General features: G+C 42.9%; 1 protein-coding gene and 1 long non-coding RNA gene across 8 annotated transcripts in view; one reads left to right on the top strand and one right to left on the bottom strand.

The window, feature by feature from the left end:
• Positions 1 to 6338, bottom strand: part of TAMM41 (TAM41 mitochondrial translocator assembly and maintenance homolog) — a 30873-nt gene extending 24535 nt beyond the window's left edge. For all 6 annotated transcript variants that reach the window (XM_061357864.1, XM_061357860.1, XM_061357861.1 and 3 more), the window contains exons 1-3: positions 6172 to 6338; positions 4707 to 4886; positions 2721 to 2813 (exon numbers count right to left, since the gene is read on the bottom strand). In XM_061357864.1, coding sequence (XP_061213848.1) covers positions 2721 to 2813; positions 4707 to 4886; positions 6172 to 6309 — 411 coding nt within the window. In that variant the 5' untranslated portion in view covers positions 6310 to 6338. The remainder of the gene's footprint in view (positions 1 to 2720; positions 2814 to 4706; positions 4887 to 6171) is intronic.
• A 277-nt stretch (positions 6339 to 6615) lies between these two features.
• The window catches only part of LOC133214723 (uncharacterized), a 34235-nt gene continuing 24599 nt past the window's right edge, over positions 6616 to 16251 (top strand). The window contains exons 1-3 of one of the 2 annotated variants that reach the window (XR_009726211.1): positions 6616 to 6660; positions 9117 to 9244; positions 15047 to 15219. This is a non-coding gene — a long non-coding RNA (uncharacterized LOC133214723). Of the gene's footprint in view, positions 6661 to 9116; positions 9245 to 15046; positions 15220 to 16251 lie in introns of those variants that run through there. The other variant, XR_009726210.1, reaches the window with a different exon arrangement.

Below are 16251 nucleotides of genomic sequence, written 5' to 3'. Positions count from 1 at the left end.
AATTCACTTACATGTACTTTTCTAACTTGCTGCCACAAGAAAACTCTTAAAGAAAGACAAGAGAGAAGCCTGTGGCACCCCAAGCAGGCCCACACACTACTTATACCTTGGGCTAGCCCTGGAAATAACAGCAAGGTACAGACTAGTTTTAAAACACCACAGTTACAGGCTTTTCCAAAGGTGAAACTCAGCCAAGATGCTATTCCTCCCCATGGAAGGCTTCAGACTTGCCTTAGTGAAGTAAACCAGCAGTTTAAAGACGGAAATGTTCTACCTTCACTGCTCCAAAATTCACAGACAAGAAACTGCAGACATGCGCAAAGATACTTGCAGACAAACAAAACACACAAACCCAGTATCATTATTGAATAAAAGATGCTAAAAGCACTACTGCAGTTTGCCATTTAGCCACATCCACACTGCTAAATATCACAACAGGGTTTTTCCATTCTTTTTCAAATGTTTTTAGAGTTTTGGACAATGGAAAAATTCTGTAAACAACACTGTGCTCTGCCACTCCTCCGTGGGAATTCTAGGACAGAAAAAACCAAACCTCCCACGACCTCTCTAAAATAATACAAGATATTTCTATACACCATTCATACTCCTCTCTTTCTCACCTCACTTCAATGTATTAAACACTTCCTTCTCTTCACAGTTGCTCCAGAACAACAGTAAATACAGCTGCTTACACCAAAGCCATTGTTACACGCTATGTTGAACAAAAGATTCAGTAATACTTCATATGCTTTTTAAAATCTTCTTCCTCTGGAAAGGAATTATATGTCACATGTGCTTATTTATTTTACTTTTTAGGTATGGCAACTTCTCCGCCAAGGAAACCTGTCAGCTGTGATGAAATTACAGCCTAAGTTTATTCAGTTTTTCAGTAGATTTAAATGGGAATGTAGCTAATCAGCATTAGAAATACCATACAGGATGAAAAGCCAATAAACTTTTAACACAAACAAAGAAGCCTGGGAAGAAAAGTCAGCATTTCCAAGTGGCAATTCCAAACTCCATCTATTCTGCCAAACATTCTGGAAAGATTACTTGGTCAAGGCAACCAGTTTATAACTGAAACAAAACCTCCAGTGAAAATTAAACCAAGATTTTCACTCCAGAGCAAATGTTTTAGCTCATGTGCTAGAATATCTTGGATAGCTTTCACTCAGAGTGACAGCTTTGTAATGGAACACCAGAAAGGCACTGAGCTCTTCCTCTACTATATGAGAGTGAGGAGAAAATTCCCAAACAAACTGTTAAACAATATTAATCTGGCTTCAGTTAACTGTGGCTAGAACTAGCACAAACGGTAAATGGTATGTCAGAGATTATAGTGTGTCAGAAAACAAACCTAACCCTGTGATCCCTCTAAAAGAGGCTTATTGTATATTTTTAAGGAGGTAAAGCAAGCTTTCTATCACTAACACTTATAACATATGTATCAAACATCAAATCAGTTGCAAAGCCAAAACCAGCAGACATTTGACATCCATACGACAGAGCTAAACAAATTATTTGGTCATTTTTGGCCAATATGGTGTAACATTCAAAATCCCAGTTAGAGATTTTATAGCTTCTACAGGAAGAGGCAGTTTAAACATTCACCAAGTAATCTTTCAGACCACTTCTGTATGTCCTGTAGTCTTTACTGAATGCAAATTCCCCTCAGCATTAGAAAAATAATTTGGACAGATTTCCTCTTTTATCTATTAAATATGCACAAATATCTCTCTGCTGTCTTGTTAGCCACCAAACAAAATACCTAATTCCACCTTCTTGTGCATACTCCCACTGAACTTAATCAAAAGATACAAAGCACAATATATATGTATGAAGAAGATGAAAAAGCCTAAAATAAAGCAAGGCAGCAGAAAAATGCTATTACACTAAAAATAAACAGTCACTACTCACTGTTAATGTGAAATTCAGAATTCTTCCTTCAGTTATTTTTCTCAATGTATCAAGTTTCATGCTTTATAAAGATAACAGCTGTTCTAACTTGCATCATGCTGTAATAGGTCTCCAGAGACACAGAAAAGCCAGCAGTGCTGAGACAATCTATTCAAACTTTCACCTCAAATATTAAGTTAAAAGCATTAATTAACTTCTGTTATAAGGCTTGAACAGAGTTCTTCTTCCCCCCCTTCTCTGAAGAAGGGCTTAGCACTGCTGCCATCTACTGAAAGTACAACGAGGCAGGCTCCCTTGAAAAGTAGAGGCCTCATTTTTTGACACAAACATGGAGGAGAAAGCCCAACATGTTTAACACATGGTTCAATCAGTTATAGACCCTTTCACACAGTTAACTAGACAGTAACTGAACAGCAAAGCAACTTTCATCTTTAAAGATTTCCATTACTCAGGTTACATTTTGGTGACTCCTGTAATTTGTTATAAAAGGTAAATATGGCATTAAACATGAAAGGGACTTGGAGTTAATATAGTCCAGTTATTCGAGATTTACTACAGGCAGAAAACTGATTACCTTTGGGTTTGTTTTTTTTCTACAGAACACAGAATATCATTAAGGACAACATTTCACTTCCTTTCTGAGAGATGATCCCTCTAGGCCTAGACTCCTAAATCAGGGCAGGTTATTTGTTCAGTTCTGATGCACAGATCCTTAACAGTTAAGTTAAAACTACAACTGATAATTTTGCAGCCCTGTGATTTCCTGCATTTCAAGGCAGATAACTGAACAGACCGACAGTTACCGGCTTCTGTAGGCGTCCAGCCACGTAGAGGGTTTTCCAGTGCAGTAAATCATCAATCAGGGTATCAGTGCTAATTACACCATATTTTATCATCTGGAAAAAAAAAGAAAATAAAGGCTTTTGAGAAAACCATATACCTGCACCATTTTCACTACATGACACTCACTGGAACTATCTTTAATTCAAAGGAACACACACCTCCAATAAAAAAACTGGATGCATGACATGAAATCATATTTATGGTTTTATGAACACAGGAAACAAAAAAAGTGCTATTTACATGCAAACTTATGGGGGAAAAAAAGAAGTGGAATGCACAAAACTCTTTCAGGTCCTTTCTAGAATCAAAGTTACAATAAAGTCACTCCAGAATCAATCACTAGAGCAGAAGACTTCAAATCCCAGAGAAACCTAGTCTAGACAGACATTAAAACGGAACAGATCTGATCACTGAGATACAACTGTTTATGAAAAGATTTTGGAAAGGTTACAATCAGTTTTCTACCAGTCAAATGATACGATATGATCCACAGTATTTCACAGCAAAGATCACTGGTTCTTAAAACTAAAATCCCTTTTTACACCAAACGAATAAGGTCTAAACCCCAAATTCTTGCTTCAGATGCCTTTAACCAAAATAGCAAGCATGTAAAAGACTATTTCATCTAACTTTCCAACTTTCTACGAAGAATTCTGACATATATCCAACATTATTGCAATCATGCATGTCCTGAGAAACTTCAATTAGGTATATATTGCTCACATGGCATTTGTCCATGCCTGTCCTTCATGTCTTTTAATTTCCCATCTGTCTTAAAAGAACTTGCTTTCCCTATGTACAGTTTGTTACCACAGGGCAAAAGTTACTCAGAATCATAGGTTAGGGTTGGAAAGGACCTTAAGATCATCCAGTTCCAACCCCCTTGCCATGGGCAGGGACACCTCGCTCTAAACCATCTCACCTAAGGCCTCGTCCAACCTGGCCTTGAATACTGCCAGGGATGGAGCATTCACAACCTCCCTGGGCAACCTATTCCAGTGCCTCACCACCCTCACAGGAAAGAATTTCCTCCTTATAGCCAATCTAAACTTCCCCTGTTTAAGTTTTAACCCATCACCCCTTGTCCTGTCACTATAGTCCCTAATGAAGAGTCCCTCCCCAGCATCCCTATAGGCCCCCTTCAGATACTGGAAGGCTGCTATGAGGTCTCCACGCAGCCTTCTCTTCTTCAGGTTGAACAGCCCCAGCTTTCTCAGCCTGTCTTCACACGGAAGGTGCTCCAGTTCCCTGATCATTCTCGTGGCCTCCTCTGGACTTGTTCCAACAGTTTCATGTCCTTTTTATGCTGAGGACACCAGAACTGCACACAGTACTCCAGGTGAGGTCTCACAAGAGCAACACCAAGATTGACACATGCAGCTTATCCGTCCTCTGAATCCTGTCTGCACTCCTCCTTACCAAACACAGTCTACACGTAGATGCAGGAGTAGGACTTGCTTGACAAGTACTACTTACCTAGAATTATTAATCATACCCAAGCTCCACAGGTCAGGACCTGAGCCATTAAACATGGATGTAAATTTCAACTTGCTATGATAAATACTTTCATTTTATGTCAGATTGCCACTTGGCAATCATTACATGCCCAACTGCTAAAATTAAGGCCCCTTTTCCCCACAATACACTTTATAACCACCAAAGCTGCCAGACAGCAAGTAATAAGGAATATAAATCCATTTTCTGTAGTGCTTTAGTTTGAAAATACAAACATTGCTCGCATTTTTAAAGCACAAGAGCAGCTGCTCTGATTGGTTTTTAATATGCTGTTTGTGAAGGTTTTGAGACACAAATGTTGTAGATACGAGTTATGCATCAGTTACAAACCACAAGATTCACTTCCTGCACAGAAATCTACTTTAAGCTCATCATTTCAATACTTCACACAGAAACATTTGACTTCACTTACTCAAACTACTTGTACTTACCCTACCATTACATGGCACTAACGTATTGTAGTAAATCCCTGCTCCGTAGTTCTGCACACTGTTTATCTGTTTTGGCCCCAAAAATTTTAGGAAGGAATAATGACTCCTGTTCTTTGTTAAGTTCATCATATGCCATGTCACAGCATCATCAACAGCAAACACAAAGTCCAGCATGTTGTTCTGTGGATAAGGACAGAAGTGTTGGGGTTTATGTGTCAGGAAGCAACCAGTATTAACCATACTGATCTAAGGTATACACAGTATCGAACTTGCAGCTAATTGTTTTTCACCTGAGTAAAACTGTAATAAATCCAAACCACACGCATTAATGTCAGATGCAGGTTAAAGTTCTGATGAAGTTACATGTTTTCTAACCAGCCTAGCAGCGATGGCACAAAATATTCCCGTTCTCCTGGTCAAGGGACCGACCTTCAACCCTTCAAAACAAGGGAGCAGGTGATAGGATCTGCATCACCCCAGTTCCCAGCTCAGCTAACAGCTCAGGCTGCCAACAAACAGGACTTTCACTAATACACAAGGCTGTGAACAGGAAGGTGTGGGTGGGTAAAGGCATCTGAGCAAGAAACCGCACTTCAGGTACATTCATTTCCTTTGTCGATAAAACAATCCAAGCTCCAAAGGCTTGCAAGGTGCAAGACATGCACTGCTCTTCTGAAGGAGTCAGTCCACACAAACTCCTACAGACACAGCGGATGGAAGTTTACAACGTATGCCTGCAAAACAGTAATACTTCGAGTGACACGGCTTCACATTCATTAGTCCTGCCTCTCTCTGTGGTCTACTGATGCCAGGCAGCACCTCAGCTCATCAGTTAATGCTACTAAAAAGACAGTCTGTTTGCTACGTTACCCCAACACATTCTTTCGGGGGAGGACGCGATGCCGTTAGAGCTCTGATACTCTTATTATCATCTGTTTTCCTCTTTTCAGAAAGGAAAACCAGGCACATTTGAAACCACGTCTGCGGGGAGTTGCTCAAGAGGCAGCTATAACGAGCAATGCTGCTGATTAACGAGTTTCAAAAGGTCACATCAGAAAATCAACTCACTAATTCCAAGCAACCCGGCCCCAAACGCTGAGGCAGCGCCAAGAACGCCCCTTAACCGTGGCAGCGTGTTCCGCTGGTGAGGAGCACGCGGTGCCCAGCGGCCAAGACAAGCTGCAGCTAGCTCTAACCCGCAGCGGGGTGGCCCACAGGGCTGGAGGGCCCTGAACCACACACACAGCCCGGCGCTCCGCCCCAGCGCGGACCGGTGCTGCTGCCCCCGCTGAGGGGCCCGGAGGTCCGGCCGCCACTTGAGGCCCAGAGCCGGCTCCCGGTGACGCACTGCGCCGCCCCTCCCGCCGGTCACGGAAGCGTGGGGGGCCCTCCCGCCTGCCCCCGCCGCACTCCCGGGGCTTGGGGAGAGCCATGGGGCCGGCCGGGTGCAGGCCGCCGCGCTCACCTCGCCGGGCCCGGCCGAGGCCCCCGCCTGCCGGAACACCCCGGACCCGTACGCGAAGGCCAGGCTGAGCTCTTGAGGGAAGTGCGCCAGGACCCGCCGGAACTTCACCCCCGAGCTCGACAGCGCCGGCAGCGCCATAGCGCGGCGCGCGGCCCGGCCCGGCCCCCGGCTCCCGGCTCCCCGCCTACCCACCGAGACGGTGGCGGCGCGGGGAAGCGCGGCCGCAGCCGGGAGGGGGTGGTTGCGCCGCCGGCACACAGCGCCCCCTGCCGGCCGGCACGGGAGCCTCCTGCAGCGCAGGGGGAGCGCTCCCGGGGGAGCGCGGCGGGCGGCGGGGTCCAGTCTCTGCGGCCTCCCCGAGCGACCCGGAGCTGCGGGGCGGTGCGGTGCCGCCGGTCAGGCCCGTTGGGTGTCAGGGGGAGGTCTCCCGTGCGTCTCAGGTCGGTTCCTGCGGAGGCTGAGCTGTCCTGCCCGAGCCAGGAGCGCCCGGTGGGCTGAGAGAAGTCATATTCATAGAGCCCATAGAATCCCAGACTGGCTTGGGCTGGAAGGGACCTTAAAGCTCATCCAGTCCCACAGGCAGGGACCCCTTCCACTGCAGCAGCTTGCTCCAAGCCCCTGTGTCCAACCTGGCCTTGAACATTGCCAGGGATGGGGCAGCCACAGCTTCTCTGGGCACCCTGTGCCAGCGCCTCAGCACCCTCACAGGGAAGAGCTTCTGCCTAAGAGCTCATCTCAGTCTCCCCTCTGGCAGGTTCAAGCCATTCCCCATGGCCTGTCCCTACAGGCCCTAACAGCCTCCACGCAGCCTTCCCTTCTCCAGGCTGAACAGCCCCAACTTTCTCACCCTGTCTCCATAGAGGAGCTGCTCCAGCCCTGATCATCCTCATGGCTCCAACAGCTTCATGTACTTCTTCGATATTCATCAAGCGGCTTTAACTTTCCAGTCTTCCCTCCTCCTATCCATATTCCAGTTTAATCTCTTTAGGTCACCGCAGTTCTGTGCCCATTCTCTGATCATTTTTCCTCTTTTTTTTGGTGGCTTGGGGTGTGTTTTTTTCCCCTCACATTCTGCACTGAGGCTTCCCTCACGAGCTGTCACCAGCTCTGTTCTCCTTCACACATCGCCCATCCTCTGAACACAGCCCACAGCCTTTAATCATCGCGTTTGTGCTCACGGTTGTCTCACACTCTCCTCGTGCTGAGGCTGCCTCGCTTTACAAGTCCTACCTGATAAACTCGTCTGAAACAAAGGAGAGTATAAATGGGTAAAAATGGATCACAAGATTGTTAGTTTCCACATGATTTTATGGTTTTCTGCATCTGTCTTTCATGGGTCACATTATCTCTTCCTTGGTTTTAAAGCATTCTTTATGCTGTATGCTGCTCTGGCAGGCCACATCCAGTCTAAGGCATTGCCAAGCTAAACTTCAAACACAGTTAGCTCTTTAGACATCACTGGACTCGTAATGTCTGCTTAAAACCAACACAGGAAAGGATCTATTGCAGAAAACACACATATGCACAGTGAAGTCTCCATCAATAGCATTGTTTTTGTGATGATAAGGTAACGTGATAAATTAGCTTCTGTGTGAACCTGGCCTTATTGGAAAGGAGTATCTGAGGCAGGAGAACAATCCTTGTTACTGCTGGCAAATACTACAGAACTGTGTGAGGTGGGTGCCATCATACAACTGCATCACATCTCTGCTCTTCCGAGCTTTTCTTCATCAAATTCCACAGAGAACCAGACCCTTCCTTCTGAAGTCTCCCCCCAAAATACTCACTTGCAGAGGAAAAGCTGTAGTATACTGAAAGGAATGTGTTCTATTAGAAACAAAGTGTGTAAAATAATAATGTCTTAATTAAAAATACATTGTAAGTAACTGAACTTCTTCTGGTCTGAATACTAAGCTCCCAAAGGTCCAACTATGGCTGGAGTCTGCAGACGCTTTCCACTAAGACTGTATGTTGTATAGTAGTGTCTTTGCACTGGTTATTGTTATTGTATTAATAATGTATCATTACTTACATTGAGCCTGGAGAACAGATGCTGGAGAACTCATAGCAGCTTTCCAACACCTAAAGGGGGCCTGCAAGAAATCTGGAGAGGAATATTTACAAGGGCCTGTAGGGACAGGCCAAGGGGAATGGCTTGAACCTGCCTGAGGGGAGACTGAGCTGAGCTCTTAGGCAGAAGCTCTTCCCTGTGAGGGTGCTGAGGCGCTGGCACAGGGTGCCCAGAGAAGCTGTGGCTGCCCCATCCCTGGCAGTGCTCAAGGCCAGGTTGGACACAGGGGCTTGGAGCAAGCTGCTCCAGTGGAAGGGGTCCCTGCCCGTGGCAGGCGTTGGAGCTGGAGGAGCTTTAAGGGCCCTTCCAACACAAACCAGGCTGCAATTCTATTATATTAACATATTACTTTATATTAGTTATATTTAATGTTTGTGTTCTAAATACTTCATGGCACACAATATAAAGAGCAGTAGATTTGTTGAATTCACATTCAAAATTCTATTGTATTGCTTAGATTAGCAAAAGGTTTTGCTTTACTTTTGAGAGGAGGATCTAACTATAAAGCATAACTTATGGAAGCAGCCAAAGAAACATTTTGGGGGGAATAGCTGATACTTGTCCTGACTAAAATGTTGTGGCACAACATATTGGCTTTATATAGTTTTTAGTATATTTGTTGAAACTTAGAAGAGTCGTGGGGCTTTGTTTGCTGCAGGCTGCTAGAAATGACAGCTTCTATGGCCAGCAGACAAGTTGTGGTTAGCAAGTAATCTGATTTGGTAGCTGACAGAGAAAGGTGCTGCTGGTAGCTGGTATTGCTAGGCTAGTTCTTTCTCTCACCACTTAGAAAGCTTAGTGGGAAAGCTTTCAAATATCTACATTCACTCACTAATGAAGTTTATTTTCCAAACTCTATTTAACTTCTTTACAGCTACCTGCAAACTCAAGAAAAGAAGAGATCTGTAATTCTTCATCACTGGTTTTATTAGAGATCAGAAGAGAGCAGGACAACAATGACACCATTAGAATCATCTGGAGGAAAGCATGAGTAAAGAGAAGGTATAAATATGTTTAATAGAGATAAAGTGTTATAAATTATTAGTTAATAAGGAAGACACACACAGACACACCCATCCTAGCATGACTTTAAATTGCATACAGGAGCTTAACTAAATGAAAGTTGGTCAGACCTAAGTAAAAGGATATCATGCTTCTGAGAAGTTTACAATTCTTATTTGCTTGGGAGTCTTAAATCCTGAGCTCTGAAAAATAGGTAACTTTTGTTCTATCTTCTTAATGTAAGCTTCATTTCATGAAATCAAAACAAAAGGAAGAGGTTGTTAAGTATATTTTAACAGGTGGTATTGACCTAGGATGCACTTATTCTAATAAATAAGTAAAGCTGGCTTGAAAATTAATGGACTGGTATCCTTTCAGAAGGAAGTTATACTGTTGTCTGATAGTTAAAATTAAGGTAACAAAGCAAGCTCTTGAGGGGGAATGACATCAGGAGCATTTTTGCTTGAATATTTGTGTATTAGAGAAAATCTAGGGAGCAATGTTGGGCAGTGTTGTGGAGTTGTCCATCTCAGTCTTTAACTCACCAGCTCAAAACCTCTTTTTGAGGTTTTCAAGGTGGATTTTAACTGGTGTAACTTAAAGGCCTGATCTTCTGACTTTTCTGCAACTGTGTTCGTTGGTTTATTTCCTTAGCTGGCTCTAGGGTATTTTAGGTGGTATCAGAAGGTTTTTTCTTGTATCTATTACTGAAGTTTCAATTGGTTTTGTTTCCAATAGTGCAGTTAGTTTTTAGACTAATAAATAGCTTGTGATCTGGGACAAAAGTTTGAGAGGCTCTAAAGAGCTTACCTGAAAGTCCACGTAAAGTTATCTTATGTCTCATACTGATTTTGAACTTGGCCTCTAATCCGTTTTTCAGTCTAACTTTTGCTTTGCTAACTTTAGTAAGAAAATCTATAAACACCAGAAGGTCTTAAGTTTCATTTACACTTTCAGCCAGCACTGCTGTTGAAGGGAGCAGTTTTCTTCTAGCTGCTTGTATCAATGTAGGTGGTTTTGTGGCTGCATATCAGAACAGATTGGGAAACTGATGTAGCTTAAAACTAATCTTTCTAAGTAGTCTAGTTTTAAGCAGGTCACCAGTTTGCTTTACCTACCACACATGCTTGTGCTGGTGCAAGCAAGAGATGATGAGATTTCTTCTTCTTTTGACAGTGTTGGTTTAAAAGATACAAGTACTTGGGATTTGGTTTTTTTTTTTGTTGTTGTTTTTATGAGATTTTCATGCTTAGAGTCTTGGCTGTGATTGATTTCATGCATTAAAGTTATGTAAGGAGGGGTACAATATTCTGTATGTCACATGGTTGTCTTCTGCTTTCATTTCTTTTTCAGTCAAGTATGTTTGCATACTTATTGCAGTATATTTCTCCTGAGAGAGCATGACAGGAGTCTGATCTTAAGCCTGTGTTTGGTTTTGCCACTAGCAATAAAACACGTACTTTGAATGGCTCCTGCATAACTAGAAAGCTTATCTGCAAGCGTAGGTCTTGTTCCTACTTTGCCACTATGTTCTCTAACTTCTTGGAGTGAAGGAGTCTCTCAGAGGTTGACTTTGTTCAGTGTCTGAAGTCTAAGTGGTTTATGCCACTCAAAGCATATCCTAAGCATCATGTTACAGGAAGTCTCAGTGTTGGATCTTCAGAGTCACCCTAATGCCAGCATCTTCAGCTAAAAACAACAATTTTCACTAATGACATGGAAATCTGAATGCTTATGGTCTGTCAATCCAGGAGCTGATGTGGCCGTTTGGAACTGGGCTCAGCTCCCCTGCACACCTGTGTGTAGACCAGTGGCTCTCCCCCCCAGTGTCCAAAATGCTGTGGTTTGGGTGGTGATACGCACCTCACCTGTGGGGGTATTGCTCCCTGAGGGTAAGCCCATGTGGTTCTTTCCCTGCTCTTGCTTCCATGGAGATTCCACCATCAAAACTGACAGCTTTGCATCCCCTAGTATTTCAGTAGTGAGGAATCTCCTACTTTACCATAGCATGTGTCTGTTGGAGGTGGCAGCTTCTTATGATCATAGAGCAGCTGCTCCTTGTGTGTAACCAGTGTAACTCTTCATAGAGTAATTTTTGTATGCTAGTGGCAGCAGCTGGAATCAGAAACTCTTTCATATTGGTCATTAGAAATTTCACTCTGTTTCTGCAGTTACGTTAAGTTCTATGTAACTTTTTATTACTAGTTTTATTTAAAGTGTGGCTTATGTGAATTGCTGCTGGTGCAGCTGCACACACTCTCGAATTGCCTTGCTGGTAGTATACGCTGGCAGCTAAACACCACCAGGTGTCCTCTGTTTCTGTATCGGACCCGAACTACCTCCTGGAAATCCTCCTCTGGATTCTGACCGAAAATACTGATTTTTAAGCAGACCAAGGGGGAGAGGAACGACACATGACACGACGACATGACGCACACCAACCTTATTGCTTAGTTTTGAAGAGACTGAGGTGTGAAGCCATTTGGAAGTGCTTAGGGAATGTCTTGTTACAGCGTGTTAGTGGAGCTAGCCCACTTCCCCACCCTCTAAGCTTATTTACAAACATGTCATCTGTATCCAAGAGATTATTTTCCAACAAGAACATGGAAATAGCTGGATATTTCTAGGTGTCTCCTCCAGACCTGTTGCTGAATTCAGCTCAGTCATCACCACACAAAGGCTTTCCCTTTTCTAGCTGAGAGATTATTACCAGGCAACAGTTACAATCAATCAGTGCATGGCTTTTTGCTAGGCAACAATAGCAGTCAAGCTAGTAGAAATAAAAATGAGCATAAAAGTTGGTTAAATACTGAAACTTGTGGCTTTCCTTCTCACCTTGGTTCTGTTAGCTTGCTTGCTCTAGTCAGGAAGGGATTTTTGTGACAGATTGGCAATGTGCGAGAGAACATATTTTTACATGGCAACAGTAATCCTTCTGTGGGATGCAGTGAAACATTGTGAGACAAAAATCGTGATGTGTTCCTGCAGGTGGTGTACTGCAGGCTGCTTCGCCCCAGGCCAGGCAGTGATTTTGTCTCCAGCAGCTTCTGAGCTAGGGAGAACTGACCTCTGGATGAAGCCAAGTATCGTGTACTGCCCGCGGAATCCTGTGGGAGCCAGGGGCCTCTGTTTTGCACAAGTGATCCTTAGCACTGTCATACTTACTGGATGCTTTAAACTACTATCCCACCTGAAAGCTTTTAGGGAAGTTGCACCCTATTTGCTGTCTGTATAGGAGTGATAAAGCCACACTTCCCCCCCCCCCCCCCGTGGAGACACCAAGTGGCAACAACTTCAGGTGCTCCCTTGTGCCTTTGTAAAATGGAAAAAATAGGGGTTGAGGTTATCCCCAGTGCAATGCATTCTATTTCAGCTCTGTGCTCCTGAATTATTAACAACCCTGGCTCTGGAAACAATAACAGAACTCTAGCTGTATTCCCAGTGGCCCCCAACATAAGAAGGACATGGAGCTGTTGCAGCACGTCCAGAGGAGGCCATGAAAATGCTCTGAAGGCCAGAACATAGGCTGAGAGAGGTGAACTGATTCTGCCTGGAGAAGGCTCCAGGGAGACCTTGGAGCAGCTCCCAGTGCCTAAAAGGGCTACAAGAAACCTGGAGAGGGGCTTGGGACAAGGGCCTGTAGGGACAGGCCAAGGGGAATGGCTTGAACCTGCCAGAGGGGAGACTGAGCTGAGCTCTTAGGCAGAAGCTCTTCCCTGTGAGGGTGCTGAGGCGCTGGCACAGGGTGCCCAGAGAAGCTGTGGCTGCCCCATCCCTGGCAGTGCTCAAGGCCAGGTTGGACACAGGGGCTTGGAGCAAGCTGCTCCAGTGGAAGGGGTCCCTGCCATGGCAGGGGTTGGAGCTGGAGGAGCTTTACGGTCCCTTCCAACCCAAACCATTCTAGGATTAACCCCCAGCAGTACCAGATGCTGGCTTACTAACAGCTGGGTTCATTGAAAGTAGTGAAGCAAATGATGAAATACCACCTGAAGATTAACTTCAGAAACAAATTATTTTAGTGGTCATAATGGTTTCAATGTCAATGACTGTAATAGTATGGGCCTCTGTTGCCCTTAATTTTAATTTCATTTTTTCAAGTATTTATAATTGTAATTGCCTGATTAACCATATCATTTATTAAGGACTGGGTTTTTTTCCTATGCTATCTGTAGATGGTAGTAAGTCATGTGAAATGTGTTAAGCTAAGGGGGTGATGATTTGAGGCTCTGCGTGCTCGCCATGTATTCCGGAGAAGTCCTTTAGCATTTCTGTGTATTTCATTTGATGTATTTTGTTTGATTTTTGTTAGCCATAGCTTAGCAGCATTTCATTGCAAAGTAGTTTGTGAAAGTGAGTGAGATCTTGTAGTTTGCTTGTATTTGTGTGTTGGAGGAGTGTTATTGTACAACAGCTGTAATTCAAGTGTGTTTATCTGCCTAAATTAGTACTAATATCTTTATATCTGTTCATAAGCAAGGCAGTTATAGATTCAAAACAGGACATTGTTTATTAGCCTAATAACTGTAGCCACTAAACTGCATATTCCCATCATCATCTGTTTCTAAAGCAGTATTGAAATTCTGTGCACACACACAGAGAAAAAAAGGATCATTAAGCAGAATAAACAGCAAGTGACACTGAAAAATACATTACAGTGATATTTTAAGCTAATGCTTGTGTGGGCTGTGTGAAAGCACAAAGAGTTTCTCCTACAATGCTGTTTGCATTTTTGCAACTAAACGAGTAGTTTGTACTGCTGCTTCCCTTTAGCTGGGTGAGCAAGGTAAGGCCCTTCATGTCCTGAAGCAAGAGAGGGAGGAGAGCCAGGTGGCAGGGCTGCAAAATGGGGTAAAGAGGAGTGTTGACCTAGAAGATGACTGACACACAGTTAATGACCATGTCCTCAAAATGTCATTTTAAGACAACTCACTTCATTTTCATAAAAGGTTGATCTTAATGAGGAGGATGTTTTTTTCCCCTCAAAAAGTCTTAGTTTATATTCTTTATCCTTTCTAGGCTCTAGTCCAAGTGGAGGCTCAATGTTGTTATAAACAATCTCATTCCATAGATGAAAGGGCAAACTGTCATTCTAGTTCCTTGTTTATGAAAATATTCAGTTGTGTTCCATTGTTATCACTGGATCCTGGCTCTTCTTCCATTACCTAAGCTGATGTGTTTGGAATTGATTATAGTAGGAGATACAATCAGTGGAATTAATATTCTGTGAGAATTGGGGCTTTTCATATTGACTATGGCTGATAATGCCCCAGCAATAATGCCAAAAAAACCTGAGAATGTATTTCTTGATGTTTTGTATGTAATTTTACAAATTACCATACTTTTGTGCATTTCACATGGCCTTTGATACCTGTAGTGGAAATGAAATATATTCGAAGGGCATTTTCATGTAGCTACTCAGTTCTGTAGGGTTAATGTTTCATTTCTTTCACCATAAATGCTGCTTCTTGAAGTGCCTAGGTAGATCTCTCTGAAAGGTCTGCAGTTCAGCCTGAGTAGGGGTTATAGTTGCTCTCTTATTCTGCATCTAATTCCATAAGGCTTTGTTTTCCTTATTTGGTGGAATCTCAGAGGGTTTGAACTACTTTGCAGAGCAGCAATTATAAGCTATATCTCTTCTGTAGTGAATACTTTTCTTCTGGTCTCTCTTGTAGTTAGGAAATCTTTAAGACACTATGTTCTCCCAGCTGCTTCAGACTTCAGTGCACTCAGGATTGGACAAATAGAAAAGAGAAACAGTTGAATTTTAATTCCTGTTGAAAAGGTATTTCTCTTTGCTTAAAGGTTCAAAACTGCTGCAAAAATCCAGATGAGCTTATTGTGCCCTGGCCTTGCCAGCCGCCCTGTGGCTTTGCTGTAGAGATGGAGGCACAGAAAGATGAACAGTCTGCTGTCAGGGAAGTTCTCCTTACTTCTAGTTCTTGAACACTTGTTTATTTTGCAAAAATCCTGTGTTCCAAAGGGGAAATCCAGTGGAAAAAAGCAAACTGTGGAGAAGCAATTCATTTCAAAGCCAAATAAAAGATTTTTAAAGGCACTTGAAGTAGTTTTGCAATTTTCTCTTAATTCTAAAGCATCTGAAGATGGTAACTTGAGTTTGAGCACCATTTGCATGATGCTCTACTGTCCTGATGTTTAGGATTAGTAAGAAACCATCAGAGAATCAGAACTTCAAAAACTGAACTATTAGTATGCACATCACCTTGGTCTATTCAAGTGCACATAAAATGCTTTTTCTGTAACAGAACTAATGTTTACTTACATACAGGGTTATTAAAGTGATAACTTTCAAGAGGCATACGCTATTACCTGGATTTTTGTCTTACGTACACTTTATGTTATCTATTCTTGTTCAGTTCTGTTGTAAAACTACTCTTGTCAGCTTAAATGAGTAATAGATTTGGAAGCAATATTTTTTCACAAGATTTAGGCACCTTTTCCTGCTGGGCTGGTACCTTGTTTTGCTTTAGTTTTGCCCGGTAGCTTGTAATTAATTCTTTGTAATTTATCTTTGTTCTAACTACATATTTGAGTGTCTGAAATTGTCCTGATTCCCTTTTGTGTGATAAGAAAAATCGGAAAAATAGGGCCATAGCCTATTCTACCAAATCTCACTTTGTCAGAAATGAAAAGGGGTGGTTTGCTTGTGTTTTGATTCCTCCAGAATTTTCTCTAAATGGAGATTTTTAGCTATTGTCTGTGGGTGTTAAGTAGTCGTAGAGCTAGAGAAAACTGAAGACTAATTGAATAAAACAGGCATATGGATCCTGTGTCCAGTCAAACCTCCTAAGTGATAACATCGTATTTCAGTTTAACCTGAAGTAACAGTGAATATTCAAGTGTTGTATGATGCAGAGAGCAAGAAGTTCCATTCTTTTGCATTTTCTGTATTTCTTCTTATTTATTGCTCAAGCTATTGTTTTATTCAGTTGGTGTTTTGTCAGAGCTAAACCACAAACTGTGACCAGAAGCCTAGACATGCAAGAAGG

The sequence above is a fragment of the Neopsephotus bourkii genome, unplaced genomic scaffold (genome assembly GCF_033783945.1).
Source record: "Neopsephotus bourkii isolate Nb327-2 ecotype Australia unplaced genomic scaffold, CSIRO-AGI_Nbou_v1 NB_923, whole genome shotgun sequence".
In the NCBI taxonomy this organism is placed as follows: domain Eukaryota; kingdom Metazoa; phylum Chordata; class Aves; order Psittaciformes; family Psittacidae; genus Neopsephotus; species Neopsephotus bourkii.
This window is presented reverse-complemented; position numbering and strand designations above follow the sequence as displayed.